An 18387-nucleotide genomic window follows, 5' to 3' on the forward strand; every position below is an offset into this window, starting at 1 on the left:
GTATTATTGAAAAGAAAATCACCTAAAAATCTGTACTTAAAATTTGATATATCCTTCCGTGATAGTGTAAAGGGAAATATAGTTTCATAGAAACATAGTAAACGTTTCCTTGTTATCATAAAATGACCTCATAACATCGTTTGCAGTGTCATTATGTTATTACCAATTCACACCAATTCGTTTTATAACGATTTTACGATGCTGTTGTACACTAGATGTCCACGCGTTTCCGTCACCAATGATCGACAAATCACACAGCGTTACAACAGTGACGTCATTCGTCTGCTGCGAAAACTATCGATTTTTTTGGAACCATTACTAATAAACCGATATAATATACAGCTGATAAGCACTAGTATAAGCATATTGTACAGTAAAACACACCGGTTATAGGCCCCATTCTACGCGAATGACATGCATATTATACTGTACAAGTAAAACACACCGGTTATAGGCCCCATTCTACGCGAATGACATTTCATAAACATGCTCCCCGGATTATATAATTTTTTCTATTACCCCCGGGGGATGTACTAAGATCATTTTCCTTCATAATTACAAGCAGTAGTACCGTATATGTCAGCGTTTAGCATAATTAGCTTCGATGACGATAAGTCGTGCAGCAGTAGCAGACAACACGGCCAATCACCAGAACATTGTTGTTTATTTTGAATGAACACAGGTATATCAAAGTTGGAATCGGTTTCATTGCATAAAATGTTATGAATTTTGATCTAGTTTCTCTGATAATTATCGGTTTTCAAATCATTTATTCATATATTTTTTCTAAAAGCTAATTTCTCGATAAGAATGATTCTTGTCTGCGATACCACAATCTGATTAGCATTCTGCTTAGTGATTGGTAGAAGACATATGACCTAGTTTTAACGCACGATCCACACGGTTTATGAGGCCTAGCATCAAATGACGTCACATTAAGCTTGTTAGACTACGATAGTCTATGGTGACGTCATTTGGACGTGTAAAATGTAAAGGGGACCATTTTGATCTTAAGCCAAAATCTTTATATGTAAGTGGTTACCTGTCCGAAAAAACGCTCAAGATCGCTAGTCTCCTAAGCTCTGTCTACTCTATCAAACAAGTTTGACATAAAAAGTGTGACGTGCCCAAATAGGGTAGTGATATGACATGATATGTCCATATATGGGAGATTTTTTTTTTCTTTAGAATATAATTTCGAGATCGCTAAATTATTGTTTGTTATCGTTTCCGTTTGGACGTTGCAATCTTTTGGTTTGGACCACCATTTCCGTTTTAATATCGACATTGTCTGCTGTTTTTGGTGAGATTAGAAAACATAATAAAAATTGATTGAAGGCGGCGACGGAATGTGTGGGCCTGAAGCTGGTAGTGTCTAGAAAGATAGAAAGGTGTGGGTAGAATTTGTGGGGCCTGAAGAAGTCACGATGGTGCTCTCTTGAGATAGAGGTGCTGGTAGTGTGTGTCGCATTGACAAAGGTGTGGGTAGGTGCGAAAGTCACACCCAAGTGGACATATTATTGTAACCAATTCCATAACAGATGTCCAACTAATACTAGTGTTTAACGCTAATAATCCAGTTACATTTATCAAAGACGCTGCTCTCTTATAATGTTAATATTTGAACTAATTAATTCAATAAGAAACCTAATTCATTTATTATTCAACCGCGGCAATGCTATAATTGGATTTCTTTAATACTGTAATATGGTGGTACGGTCAGCTACGCATTAAGATATCCCGACCTGGCCGGCCATAGGCCTACGTTTCATTTGGAGACTGTTTGTATTCCACTCTCTGGTTTGGTTGGTAACCTTTGTTAAGTAGTGTCATAGGTAGTGTCATATAAAGAGAAAACGCAGTGCAATTAAGTCAAGCTGGTTTCCCGCGCGGACGCATAGCAACGACGTAAACGCAACGTAAAGAAATACGCGCAACGCAAATTGAGTTGACCAATCACAAGCGACAGTTCTGATGATCCATCGCTTGTGATTGGTCAAATTACTTACGGGGCTTACTAGATCATTTATTTTATACACTAAAACATTGTTGAAGCGTTGTAAATAACCGCCGTTGAGGAGACTAATCGCATCATGCAAAATGTCAGCAAATATCAAATTAAATAATTTAATAATTTAGCCATTGCGACTGAGAATAAAGGCGCGAACACATAATGCCGCGATTGCTATTTCGATGCGTTTTCTCATTTATTAGGCATAATTGTTAGGGCGATGTTAACAGTAGTATTATGTATCGACTTAATTCGATTACTAGGTGTTTGTATATGTCTTATCTAATATAATTGTATACCAACGGCACAATACGTATTTCCTTACACGCTAATAGAGAATTTGTAAACGGACGGAGCTCTTACGATACCGGTCATACAAAATAAAACTGTTATCATTTTTTCTCTCAATTCATAAATCTCAATGAACGGGATAACCCTTCCCCTACAGTCATCCAGGGACCTACGAAATAAAAATACAAATGAGGAATATTAGGAAATAACTGTTATACCACAACGACCTATTACCAGAGAGATGTCATCTCTGATACTACCCACCGCAAAAGAAGAAAGCAAGTAGGCCTAATAGTTGTACATGCTGAGTGCATAACAACAATCATAATAAAAAAAAATCTAGATTGAAATACGCACATTTTATATGAAGGATATTACTGTATACCAACATTGGACTATTCACAAGTGCCCTATTATAAAACATAGATACTGGTTTAAAAAAAAGGAACATACGCAATAAAATCTCCCTGATTCATTCGAATTGATTCTGAAATGGCAGCTATGACGTGCAATAGACACATCGTGTATAGCTGATGACGTAATCACACATTTTCATTTTAAGGCTTTTTTGCGCTGCTGCTATAATGCGATTCCTCAAGCATTTCAGTAGACTCGCGATCCCTTGACAACCAGTCAACGATCACGTATCACGCAAAACGAATGTAGATTTGACACTCGGTAATTTTTGCGTACATGACGTTCCATACGCCGCCAATCCCATCAATATCAATGATGTATGATTGATTGATTGATACTTCAAATAAATATGAATATATATATATATATTTATGAAGGGAATATATATATGGAGGGAAAAAATATTATGTAGTATGGTGCTTTTCCTCCATAAGAGGTTAAACTGGTATAAGGCTTTTTATGCCTTGTCTTTGAATCTACGTAGGCCTATAGGTATCATCTAAAATGACAAGAGGACCCGGAGTAAAATGTATAAACTGGTAATAATAATAGGGCTTTATATGCCTTACATACATCTCGTAGGTCTATCATCTAAGGCAATAGGACCAGAGTTCATACCATAATGTTGTCAAGAATCGATGTGCTCAACCCAGACAGTACTAGACTATTCATTTATTATATGTCATTTATTTTAAAATCAATAAGAGAGATGCATATATTATGCGTGATTACCATACTAATGGTGGTGATATATACCAATGTATCGTATAATTATACTAATACAATTTTACTTCCGTGTCCACAATTAGTATCCACTGCTGACGGTTGATATAAGGCATAGATATTCATTACAGTAAATATATCCATTACGTATAATCACTATATACCTTTAAGGTATGAAGATAGGTCTATAAAATGAACAGTAACATCCGGCGCGTATGTAAAGATGTCCTACATATGTGACCCCACGTCCTTCGGATAGGATGTACAGCCGTTGGGTTAGAATAATAATTATGATCGTTTACACGAAAACTGAATTTATTATTATTACATATAGGCCTACTGTAATGGACTCGTGGATATTTTATTTATACCAATGTATTCGTTATTGAATCAAAGTGCGTTATATTTAAATTAGAGCTTCGATTGACACCCATGGGTCTAACACAAAAGCATAAATAACAATAACAATTTATTGGTAGGCCTACTGTACTCATGAAGGTTCGACGTCCAAATATAACAAGAAAACACAAAATCCACTACTTAAACCAATTTGAGCCATGTGTACAGTTGAACAAATGTTTATTATTTGTACTTCCGATTGGAGTTTAAAAGGTAAGAAAACACTACTTAAGTTTAAGAACTACGAGACCTTGGATGTGGTTATTTTCATTTTTAAATAATTAGGAATAATTGCAATTAACTGTGTACAAGCGGAAGACCTAACAAAGGATTCCAATGGTCTTTGATACAATATTGTGGCCAACAAGACTATACTAGTATAAAGTGTAACATTGCAACTAAAATAATTAACGGTGGGCCTCAAGCAGAATAAGTAACAAAGGATTCCAATGGTTTTTGATACAATATTATGGTCAACAAGACTACTGAGTATACTGGTATAAAGTGTAACATCGCAACTAAAATAATTAACGGTGGGCCTCAAACAGAACTAACAGAAGATTTTAACATTTTCTTGGACACAAGTACATTGAGGTCAGAGCTCAACAAGAAAAATAAGAGGATAATTTTAGTCATAAACACCCTTAAATTACATCATTAAAAAACGTTTAATATATAATTTAGTTGGTTACTGGAATGTACTTGCCAATAGAGAACACATAAACACACAAATAAAAACTTTCTTTGTGAGTAATTTATGAAAGATATATATTGAACATTTGGTAGATGCATATCTGGATAATTAGAGAACACCAGTACGGTACAATTAATATTCACCATGTGGTGACTGCATGACACAAAAGACAATAAAAGACGGTAAAATACAACACACAAAAGAACAAAGCCAATTGGATCATTCACAAAAAGTGAAAGTACTATTTAAATTGTTGTTTTTCACTCTCGACTATTGCCAGCTAAGTACACACTATAGGTGGTATATATACAAAGGAATACAAGTAAGAACAACGAAACGGGAAGTGTTACATTATAGAAATTGAAATCCTCTCACGGCTGTGTGAGGACCAACATCCGGGAACTTATAATGCCATCCGAGAATAATAAAACCTATCATAACATTTTAGGACCAGAAAAAGATATTCTTTTATAATACATATAATAATTTGGCATCAAACGAACTGGTCCTCTAATGGACGAATGTGGTAAATATACCTTGTCCGTTCCATAGGAAAGTGTCCCCTTAAAGAGGAAAGGGGGGGCGGGGGGTTGTAATATTAGGCCATTACACAATTCTTTAAAAATTTAACATCGTTCTGGAATTTCACCAAAACCGTTAGGAAATAATGGGCGCGTGCGACGTGAGGGAGAAAGTTGATGATGATTGAGATATGAACGATACCAAATATAAAAGTGCAATATATACGATACAATACAAAAATATATATTCCAAAATAAAAATAGACATGTTACGGTACAGTACAGGGGGAAGGTTGTTAACAAAGGGGGCCTACGTGATAGCTGGTTCATTACGCAGTCAATACATATTGAATCTTCCAACTGTTATGTAATCCGTGCTGCCCTAATCACTGCTCTTGTTATTGTCACCGTTTGTGGATCAATAATTGTTAGTAATATTGCTAATTTTACCAGCTGACAGGTTTTGGTAATCAGTAAATGGGACAGAGAAGCTAAATTAACATTCATGTTAGTACCGTAGTACCGTCTGTACGTCTGGTCTGCAAAAAGACCAGTCAAATTATAATTGTAATCTACCAGATGGTGGAAAGATTTTCTTAGGATCTAGATATAGGCCTATGTACTAATGTATTGCTAGTGGAATGAAGACCTTTAATATCAAACACGTGCTTAAACAAAAGATTATCGATTTTTCTAATTTCTTATTTACGATAAATTTCTATTACATAACAGTTACATAATAAATTACGTAATTATTTTAATTGGCTACCATACATGGATTAAAAGTTGTTTTTCCTTAACATTTCTGTTTTTCTGTCTTATTTTCTTCCAAATCGTGTTTTTTTCCCCGCAAGAACTTGACATGTGTTTTTCTCATCTTATGGAATCGGTCTCGTTATATTTAGATCGAAAATCACCTAATAATTCACTTAATTGTATTTATTTCCTGTCGTCTATCATCGTTACGCGTGCGTGTTACGTCACGTAACCCCATCTATCACTTGGCTTGTTAAAAAATGATGTCGAAAACAATGAATTTGACGTTATGCATATTGGTGGCGCACTAGCTTAAAAAATCTTTACTTTTATAAACACAAGAGTCGTTTTATTGGATGTCCTTTTCATCTACGGTGATTGGCTCCTTTTGCTACAATTTGTTTTCTCGTATCATTGGCTCATCTTGCTACACCTGTTATCGTTATTTCTTTTGTTTTCTCGTATCATTGGCTCCTCTTTCTTTAACTTCTATCTATCTTCTAATTAGCTATTTTCGAGTTATCTCCGTTTCTCTTCATCTTGTGGTAAGGCTCCTCAGCTTACTAAGTTTTATGTTCCCTTTATCTCTCATTCTCTCCCATCTCAGAATCGCTTCTCTTGATTTCGTTTTATCCTCGTTTCCTTCCCACATCGTCGCTGTGTCTCTTATCGTACTTGTTTATTCTCTGTATCGTTTACGGCACATTGTTTCTCTCAATTTGTTTCTATTTATTTAATAAAGGGCTAAACCGATACCTATATGTTAGGTGCCTTTCGATATCATCATATTTAATATATATTTAAAAAAAACAAATTCTATTGCGTACATATTGGTTGAGGAAAATTCAACATACCGCCAACTACAGAAAGTAAGAACAGACAGAGGGCGCCATTGTGTTGTAAAATTATTGTCATAGACAATAAAAACTTTTTTTGGTAAAATACTGAAAATAGACAGCACAAATAGTTTGAAGATCACAACTTCAAAAGAAGACCAATTTACGTGGCTAATTATATATTTGTGTGCATCATGTCCAAGAAGATGACGTAACCATGATAAATCCACGTGCGGCGTCTAGTTCGTTGTAGACTAAAGAGTTATTCAAACTTCTCCGGGTTATAGTCAAAATGGTCCTCTTGTACTTGACAGAATGCCTTTAATTAGTACGCTATTTATATTATCACTACTTAAATATTTCCGGTTAAGTATTTTGATGGGAACGCAATTTAGTGAGGAAGGGTTAAAACACTTTAACATCATTTCACATTCTTTTATAAATAAAATGTATACACTTTCAGCAATAGATAATTCTTTCTTGATGACGTATTTTGATTAATTATCGGAATTCTATTGACAATTTCAAAGTTTGATGACGTATGACAAACTTATCTGAATCATCATGATGCATCAACGCATGCGCGACACAGTTAACAAATCAGAAGTGACTGGTTTCCGTCGTAGAAACTAAAATTGAAAGAACTTTAAAGTTTTAGTGAAACAGTCTCTGGTGAATGAGGTTGGTTAGTAGTCCCGTTACTGATATCATCAGACGTTCAAAAGCAACAGATTAATAGAAAGAGACAAGAACGCTTCTTACACATTTCAACATTGGTAAGCACCGTACGTGTTATTTCATTTGTCTTTGATTATTTTACTTTCGATAACTTTTATGCTCTAACTTTTAAAAAAAGATGATTAAGTAAAACTAAGATGGTTTTTGTTAATTACAACTGTAGGCCTAAATGTCACCCGATGATAGTTCTGTATTTTCTACACACAACAATATATAGACTCTCACTCTATCGACTTAATTCCAACTTAAAGATGAGTAAATGTCTTTTATTTTGGCATAAAACACAATAAAGTAATATTGGTACTATGTACAATGCACCTGGTAACTTTAGGGTCAGCAGTCGGCATTCTTTCCTTTTCTCGGCCCCGTCCGTCCGATTGAACGTTTAGTCACCGAATCCGTTTACACTAGTTTTTAATTACTACCTAGTAGGCCTGATGTTGCCACTCTACCTCGTAAGTGCTATGTTATGTGTTATCTGATAAGTACGCCAAAACTAGCGTACTGTTCTCGCTTCCCTGCTACTACTATAAATACAGTTGTAGGCTTGCGACTGTACGGTACTACAAATTACCTACAGATGCTGCAGAACTTCTGTAGTAGTATTACATTTTTAGGCCTACTAATTATTATACTAAAACTAGCCTAGTGCCTCCCTGCTACTCTTTACTATATTGTGATTAAATATTGTACTTGCTACTGTACGGTGCTACAACTGTATTACCAACAAATGCTGCAGAACTTTTATAAAGTATTACATTTTTAGGCCTATTATACTAAAAACTAGCCTGCTGTTGCTGCTTCCCTGCTACTCTTTACTATACTGTGGTTACAGTTATTGTACTTGCTACCTTCGGTGCTACAAACTACAGATGCTGCAGACGTTTGGAAATGTACCGTATACCATTGTGAGTTCCATATTATTCGGTGTTGGGACATACTGTTTTTAGGCCTACTAATCATTATACAGATCGACTACATACAACCCGAGGCGCTCACGTCAACAATGGTTTCCGTATCTGTTGATTATCACACGTAATTCAATTGAGATACATTCCCTCTTTTTTGAAGGTCAAGTGTAGCACCAAGTGAATAAACATCAATATTTGTATTCATTTATCAAACATAATGTTTGCAATATTTGGAAAATGAATGTAGATACGTAAACATAATGTTCTATAAGAAGGGATATTACTTACTTACGAAAAATGGGGGTACACTACATGCATTATAGCCCCCGCTTAAATGGAACATATGCACAATCGGAATATATTCTAATAGGCCAAAATACTGTTCAAAAGTTTTAACATTTTGAGGAGGCTCGAAGACAATTTTAGCGTAATTTTCATTTAAACAGCCCATTGCAAAATACAACCTTAAGCTATCAGCAATGATTCAATAATATAATTAATGAACGTTTTGCAACATGAAACAACTTACTGTTTCTTTGACTGCTTGTCGTTATCTTGATCAAAATAGACCTAAAAATATAAATGATAAAGAAAGTGATGCTAATGTCTTAAAGTGTAGTTTAATACGGGGCGCATGTTGGGACATGTATAGGCCTAATTATGTTACAATGGCTTTATTGTAACATAATTATACATTTCCCAAACGGCGCCCCATAGTTTAATATGAGCCAAGTTCATTCCATGTTTCATTTCCTATTTCCATTAGACTATTCAGTATACTGTAGTAAATACACGTCTGTAATTAAACATTTTTTACATGAAACTGCCACCAACTAACTTGGTTTAGATTTAATGTTTTTCAAGGTATTATTAGCGTTATGCTCAAACCATGGACCTATAAATCCATGCTCAAACCAAAAGTCATAACAAAGTTTCTCTATTTCTTTATTTCACTCCAAACCAACAGCGAATCATCGCCACTAACAGGCTGGTTAAAATCTTAATATAAAAAACTACTTTAGATAAACATTATATAATTCATTGTAAATACAGAAAAACAAGTTTGTACAATTTTTAACATGTAACACACTATGTTTCAGTATCTTTAGTATAATTGAATACGTCATTCTCCAGGTACAAATGTACACATACATCCTAATTAAGATATTCTGGTTAATTAGGATTATAGTCTGAACCGGACATTTATTTAAATATAGATTTAGGTCAACTTGCATTATCGACAATGTTAGAACGTATTTTTAAGTAGGCCTACGCTAATACACAAATTGACGGGCGAATACGAAAGAGTTTCACAGTCATCATTTTTTTTGGACACGCGCGTCAAACTATGTGTCGTGCTGTCATTGAAGCTCTGTCTATACTATCAAACTGTATGTGACAAAATAAATTTGATGTGCCCATATATGGACAGGATGATGTCGTATCACTACCATATTTGGGCATACCACTACTACAGGCACATCACACTTTTTTTTTGTCGAACTAGTTTGATAGTGTAGACAGAGCTTTACAATATGGTCATCGTAATGGTCATCACATAATTGTGAGGTATAACATTGGGTTCTACAAGCACTTATAATATATCATCACCTGAACTAATAATATAATATAAATTAGTGTAATGAATTATTAATTACATAAATTAGGTTCAATAAATGCCAGCACACATGTAGTGATTACAACATGGATGTACCGGTCTATATTTATAATCTCAAACATTTTTATGTGTATAATATTTCCGTTAGGACGATAATTAATTAATATATATTAGATACATCCTTTTAATTTGTAAATGATATAGAGACGTATAGACCTTTATTTCCGCGCGACCTTAATGTCTGCGATTAAAATATAAAAGATCATGAAAATTAACGGTTACTGCAGATTAAGCTTATATTATTCATATTTGCAAATCGCGAACATTTAAGGTCACAAACATATGGTTAATATTGGCATTTATTAAATATTCAATGATTTCAGACTAAATTTGCAAATTCATTTCAAAAAGTAGATATTTTTGGATTAAATATGGGTTACTGTATCTTTTCTATATCGGCCTACATAATACGTAACATTACACATTACATACGTAAAAAGGCCTATTTATATACTTTATACAATATATACCGAACATATTAAAATATTTACTACGAACAAAAATTTAAGTTCAATACCAAATTTAATGACAAAAAAAGTGAAAATATTTTCGTACGATGGTCACCAAACAACCATCTCTCTTTTTTTCATAAAGTTTTCTATTGAAAATCTACATTCTTGGATATATTTTATCATTCTTGTTTTGTGGACACTCGAATGGCTTAAGTCCTAATCAGCAGGCTTAATATTGTTTATAAGTTTGTAAATAAACGAAACACTTTCACTCATTACCGTCTTAGTTTCTACTGATAAATTATCTTGCTAAAAAGTCATATTCCGCTGTTTTTCGCTGCTAGATAATCTATAAGTTTTTCGTTAAATATACATCGATTAGTCAATCAGGGAGTTTGTAAGTTTCGCCGTCATCGCGTGTTGTGGACTTATGGAGCTGATGCACTTGGTAAAGTTCAAAGTACTTAGAGTAACCGCAACTTGAAGGGGAAGGGAGGAAAAGGAAAGTAACATTAAAGGGTCTTCCACCATTGGCATGTGTTGGCGTGGTATGACCCGGAAAGTGACTGCCACTTAAAATGTTGGTAAGAAATCTGTTCTTACTTAACTTCTAATGGGACATAAGTAACTAAACAATCTTTACGCGCGAGCTGTGTTATTTTCTAAAGTGTTATTCTCACTCAGGGAAGCAGCGTAAATGACGTACGCAACGTAAGTAATTTGACCAATCACAGTGACGGGACTATCGAAACATCGTTTGTGATTGGTTATTCGCGCGTTGCTATGTTTTTTCCCCGTTGCGACGTTCTTGCGTTGCTTCCTAGTGGGGAACCAACTCGAATTCTGTCGAAAAGTGGAAAACTAAACTTAATAATTTATGATATGTCAACTCATCTAACATCAAGATAAACTCAATTACACCGTCATATTTGCCCCATAACCGAATTTACGCAGCCAAATGAGTCTAGCCAAACGAAACTAAGGCAAATCTCAGCGGAATTAGAATGTGTCTATAGAAAAGATGCCTTAGTCAAAGCTAATGTTATTAGTGCGAGTATAACCATATAATGAAAAAAAAATCCCATAATGACATTTTGCAAAACTGTGGACTAAATTCTTCTGGCATTTTAAGGTTGATATGATTACTTACACATACCATTACTAAACACGGTTAGTTTGAACTTAATACATTGAGTAAATACAAGGAAAGCGTCCTAACAGTGAGTTAATAGCGAATCATAATCTAGGCCTAAGCATGATATAAACTCTTGATTTGTTAATCCTGTCCCAAAGTCCTCCCCTTGAATCAGTTGTTATCGGGATACAAATACTACATCGATTCTGTAACGTAAAACCTTAATACCCGAAAGCAGAACATTCAATTAGGCCTCGCTAAGCCGAGTATACACACAACACCACGTAGCGGGGCTGAACGCTTCCGTACCCCATCGTTTAACTAATCTTACATCCCCCAGCATTTACATTACAAATCGAAAACAAATACGTTTTGCCTTTTTTGTTTTATGCAGTTACTCTGATCAAAGAACATACTCATACGAGATGCTACAAGTTAAGTCTATGTCCTTGGTGTTAACACGACGACCATGTTGCAGATTTAGATTAAACTTAGTCAATATTTAGCGGCCTCGTTCAAGGAATATAAATACAGGTTTTTTTTAATACCTAGTTTATATATACATCCTATATTGATTTCTAAATCTAAAGCTGTGATGATGTCATCCTTATAACTTTAAACTTATATTGCAAATTAATGGAAAAAAATACACTGAAAACTCGAAACTGGCGGTATCATTACTTATCAAAGTAGGCCTATTAAAAAAAACCCCAAAAATATTGTTGTTGGCATCCCCCCGGGCTTCAATCTTTATTTAATTTAAAAATTCCTGTTAGTGGCCAATACATTGGCAAAGTATCTAAAACCATCAATGTTTGTTAGTGGTCAATACATTGGCTAAGGATCGAATAAACGTGTGCTTAGAAATGGTTTGAGACGAGAGAACATTCAACATCTGCCCTCTTACAGGAAAACACATTTTACCACTTCCTTGAACTTGGAAATTCTTTGAAACTAACCAAAAACGTTGGAAATTAATCGATTTTGAAAGTGGAACGTTAAGATTAATACTGTACATTCAAGCATGGAATAGAACTAGGCTAATCTGTGGACAAAATGGAACATTGTTTTTTTTTATCCTCTTTAAAATTATTTGAAGAGTCAAGTATTTTTTACTTTTAATATTCTTTTCTGTTATGTTATCTATTTGCAAAACATACTGCAGATTCAATAAAAACATTTTTATGGTAAAGAATCTTACTATGAACATGAAAGTTGAATTTCATTTTTTATAACTATAATATAATTATGGAATAAAGTACAATGAACTCATGAATAAATGAATATGATTAAAATATTTATGAGAAGAAATTTAACCGTTGGTAAAGAACAGTTGTTGAGTGGATTATAATTATTATAAACACTAAGTTTGAACTAAATTGAAAGCTGTAGAGAACAATACCTTACTCATCGAGAATTAAACAATATTCTACGATAATTGCCGAGTCGAGGACAACTAACAGTTGTCGTTGGAAAAATTTGAGTTCAGGTTTTCGAATGGCAGAAAGTGTTATATTAAGTCTAAAGGTCTGTTACACTATCAAATTAGTTGGGACAAAAGAGTGTGATGTGCCCAAATATGGTAGTAATATACCTAAATATGGTAGTGATATGAGATCATCATGTCTATATAATGGGCACACCACATTTTTGTCACATAACATTTGATAGCGTAGAAACAGGGCATTTGAAAGTGTTATGAAGTCTAAGAACACATACTAACTATACACGATTATATCCAGTATCATGGCAAGGCATGTAACACGGTATCACATGTGTATCACATGTAGGGCCTGTACTATGTTAAAGTTAGACTATGGCCTGTAAGACAGTCGCTGTATTAGAGAAGTTGCCATGATAATGGAAATATTAGAAATGAGTATACTTTCACAATAATGCTTACTTCAAATAGTTAAAATCTATCACAACTGAAGAATCTGATAAAATGTTTGACAAAAATAGTTTTATAAGGTCAAGTAACTGACTAAATATAAATGCTACAAATACGTATTAATTTAAAACGAAATGTTTTTAATATTTATGATCAGATTATAAAGACGTTGTACAGACGACGGATACATTGACTAATTATAACGCAAGATTGGCAAGCACCCAGGAAAGGAAATAATAATAAATTGGCTATTGAAACAGTTGACTTGACAAATATCAATATTATATATCAATAGTTATTATGATCCAAGCCACCACACACTTAGTGATGTTAGTGAAAGTGGGCGGCGGGGAGGGGTTGTTAGATGGCGGGTTGTTACAGTCACGAATTGCACGATTTTCTTCACATCATGATAATCTAATTGTCCGTAACTACTGTACACACAAACTGAACTCAATTTTTTCGTTTGAATATCTTTGTTTATCTTATTAATTTCCTCAATATCCCCGTTTTGACTGTCTGCCACTCAATCACGCCCTCTGGAGGCATTGATTCCAAGATCGTAGCGCTCCGTTGATTGTTACTCTGTTAGTTCCCTTGATCTCACTTTGCTCCCGGATTCTCACGAGAATTAACTTTTTTCAGATTAATATGATAAGTCAAAAGAGCATAATTTGAGACTAAATATATTTGACAATCCTTACGAATGTTTGACACTATGCAAGCAAACACAATGGTATCGCGCGTATAAAAACCTATTTATTATATCAACTTTTACACGCGTTATGTCACGTCAGTGACGAATTACCAGCAACAACACCATTTTTTGTAATTGCAATGCAGTCACAATACTACGGAGAGACGCGAAGTTACGCGTGTAGAAATGCGTGCCGTATATCATCCTCATTTTAAAGCACGCTTGCGCACGTAGTTTAACATGAACATACCAGTAAACGGTGTGCATAACATGTTAGTAGGAAAAGATAACACGGATTTGTGCAATGAGCAATACAGACATTATTTGTGGTAAATTTAAATCCTGGTTACAAATTAAATTTGCGAACGGAAGAAAGTTAAGGTCACGTGATAGTGTGGAAGAATACACGAAATAGCCTTGACAGACAAATTCAATAATTGGATGCATTTCAAATATGAAAACAACTTGTGGAATTTACCAGGAAACTAAACAATAATGTAATCTCATCAGCAGTAATATTAAATGTACACACACGGCATGTCGTCGGAATGTATCTAGTAACAAATCATAAGAATATATAAGTGAATCGCGATTTAATTCATTTCCTCGGGAGAACGAAGACACGGGTCTCTCAAGAGCTTTCTAAACGCGTTGGTTTGCAGTGACTCACACGCTGTCTCGCCAGGCTAGCATGTTGTAGGGGTGAATTGCAGGGTTATTTTACACAATTTGTCTCGAGTTGATCGATAGTAATTTCTAATTATTCATAATTTAACGGGTTGTGTTTGTTGGCAGACATTTATTTTTTACAAATCAAAGTCGGTTATATCTGTCACATTATGATTCACATACTGTTGTTTGTAACATCATTTTGTTCTTGTTTTCAGTGTGGTTTTGAGATGTCAATCATTTTAACACTTTTGTTAATTTCTAATTTATTACTCATCCAAGCTCAAGATCCATTTGTTTATAATAGTAAGTTTTATTTACTATACATTTGATTAATAAAATATTACACAAAATCACAAATATTACACAGCAAACTTTAAAATGACGTAATGTGCTTTTTTTTTATATAGGTAAAGATCCGTGCAGTCGACATTGTTACTATGACTACCACGTACCTGTATGTGGCAGCGATCACGTGACATACTTTAATCAATGCGTCATGAAAGTGTACGCGTGCTGGGCGCGATTGGACATTAACGTGATGCATTATGGGAAATGTTTACCAAAACAAGTTGAACGTAAGATTTTATTTGTAGTGAAAATTATCTCAATCTATGTGACGGAATTGGATAACTGAAGAGTCATATACAATGTATGGAGATTATATTATAATATTGTCAAAGTTAAAAATGAATCCACTGAATTAGGCATAGGGCAGACAGTGTCATACATACACGTTAGAAAGTCGCACATTTTAGCAACCGGAATTTGTGTGACGATATAGAGGGCGTCCTATATTAATTATTATTTCCAATGGTTTTACGCGAGGTGTGCGCATGAACAGGAGTTAAAACATGAATGTTACTTCATTTATAATCTAAACTAGGTTCGCCTTGATTGGTGTAATTTGGACGCAGTTAGTATTCAAATGATTTGTGTTTTTATTTTCAGAAAAGGAGTGTGAACATCGATGTCCGAAGCTGTTGTCGCCAGTTTGTGGATCAGATGAAAAAACGTACAATAATGAATGCTTGCTAAACCAAGAAAGGTGTTATAATGGACAACAGTTAGCAAAGCAATATGACGGATTCTGCTCAAATACAAGCAAGTTTTATTTAAATAAATTATATTAATTATCTTGTTGACCTACGATGACAACGGCGCTGATAGCGAAGATATGACGAGGGGTGGGGGGATGATGACAATGCCGCCGATTATTAACAGTGACGAGTGAATATATGATACGCTGATGATGACATAATGAAGATGATGATCAATGATGATGATGACGATATGATGAAAAGGAATTAGGTGACGATAACGAATAATACTAATATTATCGGAATCGAATGGTAATAATACAAATAGTGTCAACTTTGGCTCACTTTTTTTTAAATGCCTCTTATATTTTTTATATTTTTATCGTAGAATCTTACACTGCTGCTTGTGGATATCGCATAAGTTCAAAATTCCAGCCAGTCTGTGGCACTGATGGCGTGTCATACATAAACAACGATGTCCTATCTAAGACGGCGTGCCATACATTAGATATGAATCTTCGAGTAAAATCGTTTGGCGAGTGCGGAACAAAACGAAGTAAGCAAGTACTTAATGTTTACTACCGTCAATAAATGTTTACAATGCACACGGAACAAAAATGAGATATGTATTATGTTTGTTAACTTGTAGAATCGAGGAGGCGGTGCAAGTCGATGCTGAAGAAAGAGTTCGCATACGATCCGGTATGTGGAAGTGATTCCAAAACACATGAGAATGTTCACGTATTGGAATATAGAAGATGCCTAGTGGAACCAAAACATCTATCTGTCATGTACAAGGGAGAATGTAGATTCAAATGTAAGCGCAGATGGGCTAACATGTTTAATTAGGCTCTGTAAAGCAGCCTGACATAATTCGAGTTATATTAATTGTAATACTGCTGTATATGCCACCAAACTAAGTAAATGCCTTGTTAAATAGAACGGTAACATGTTTCACCTCATGAAAATATTTTCCCCATTCAACGACTAATAAAAACATTCATTTTCTTGTAGATAAAGCAAAAGAATCAAAGAAAGAAACAAACAGCAAAGAAAAACCGACACCTGAAAAGAAGCCCTTTCCAACAAAACCTCCAACATTACCGCCACCACCGACGCCCCCAAGACCACCTCCATCTTTTACCACCAAAACTAAAAATCACGTCACGAATCCTGCACCAGAATCAACCAGTATTCAAGCAACAACTGTGACGCCAACACCACCAATACAACAGCATCAAACATCACCCTCAATAGATATATCATCGACAGAACCATTAAATAAAGTAACGGTGAAAGAAATTGTCACAGACGGAATTAAAACAACCGAAACAGTTAGTGACAAAACGGAAGGACTAATTGAAGTAACAACTCAGGGCGTCACTAATCTACCAATTACGACGGAAGAAATTCAATCAGGAACGCGTTTGTCAGAAATGCGCACTGATGGTCCAAGTTCAACGCCGATTAATCTCATCATCGTAGACTCAAACCATTTTACAGAACTTAACAGCGTTACCACTTCGTTTCCAACGCAAAGTAACACAACAGATTTGATAATTGATGACGTAACAGATTTGACAACTAGTGAACCAATAGCAACCGAGGAAGCTTTGCTACAAACACAGAGTATACAAATAATAACTGATTTGACATTAGAAGGTAGACTTGACAGCCAATCAAAACCGCCAAAGATTGAAGATAGAAGCGTTCCATTCGGAAACTGGAAGCCCACTCCATTCCCTAACCCACGTCTACGCCAAAACAACAACGAGACTGACGACGAAGTTACGGAGGTTCTGACGGAACGTATCACAATTTTGGAAACCCTTCCAGAAAATGCTGACGACAGAAACACCATACCGACTACAAGTTCACCAATGGAAACGAAATTAGAGAAGAAAATAATTGACGAAGGTAAAGAGTTTCAAAATGACAGACAAGACGTTTAACGACGTGTCAAAGGTTAAGACGAGAAAAGAGATACCAGCTTAAAAACAATATGGCCTGGAAAAGGAAGAAACGTCGATGACGTCACGGCTATGGATAGAAATAAAAACATTTTGTAAATTATTAAAAGTGATAACGAAACACCTTGAATTATAAAATGCGGCTGATGGTAAAATACGACACTGAAAAATCTCCGTACCGATAAGCGGCGTTAAAAGTGCCGATCTTTTTTGTCAGATACGCTTAACGAGCGTTCAAACGCGCGCCGATAAATGTACTAATTAGTACGCACACGTTAACGTCGACTTAACATAGGTTCAAATTATTTTTAGGTCTGCAGATGTTTGCAATGTGCCGGAAAGCGATAGAATACTAGTTTAGAATTGTTATAATTATTATCAAATATAGATGAAGCCTGTAGGCCTATGATGGACTGAAGTGAAAGTTTGTGAAACAAAATAAATTAGTAACAAAAAAATCACCTTTTAATGTTGTGTTTTTTATTGAACTGGAGAAACGAGAATATAAATCTGACTACTAGTAGCAGTCATGCATGAAAGAGATGGTACCTAGACTAT

The 18387-nt window shown here is 34.9% G+C and overlaps 1 protein-coding gene across 2 annotated transcripts; it reads left to right on the top strand.

Annotated features, from left to right (window-relative positions):
• Nucleotides 1-7189: 7189 nt before the first annotated feature.
• On the top strand, nt 7190-18192 carry LOC144856213 (uncharacterized). Of its 2 annotated transcripts, none has more exons than XM_078714165.1 (7): nt 7190-7433; nt 15038-15125; nt 15230-15397; nt 15771-15923; nt 16248-16415; nt 16509-16676; nt 16874-18192. In XM_078714165.1, exons 2-7 carry the CDS (start codon nt 15050-15052, stop codon nt 17809-17811), a joined length of 1671 nt encoding a protein of 556 aa, XP_078570291.1. In that variant the 5' UTR covers nt 7190-7433; nt 15038-15049; the 3' UTR covers nt 17812-18192. The 2 variants fall into 2 exon arrangements, with proteins under 2 accessions (XP_078570291.1, XP_078570290.1); XM_078714164.1 differs by having other exon boundaries at nt 7190-7424.
• Nucleotides 18193-18387: the final 195 nt, after the last annotated feature.

The sequence above is a fragment of the Antedon bifida genome, chromosome 11 (genome assembly GCF_963402885.1).
Source record: "Antedon bifida chromosome 11, ecAntBifi1.1, whole genome shotgun sequence".
Classification (NCBI taxonomy): Eukaryota; Metazoa; Echinodermata; class Crinoidea; order Comatulida; family Antedonidae; genus Antedon; species Antedon bifida.

Bases quoted from the DNA above. Each gene is read 5' to 3' on its own strand.
- LOC144856213 (XM_078714165.1), top strand. From the start codon at position 15,050: ATGTCAATCATTTTAACACTTTTGTTAATTTCTAATTTATTACTCATC. The intron at 15,398-15,770 runs GTAAGATTTTAT...TTTTATTTTCAG, and splicing joins TTTACCAAAACAAGTTGAAC to AAAAGGAGTGTGAACATCGA. The intron at 15,924-16,247 runs GCAAGTTTTATT...TTTTTATCGTAG, and splicing joins CGGATTCTGCTCAAATACAA to AATCTTACACTGCTGCTTGT.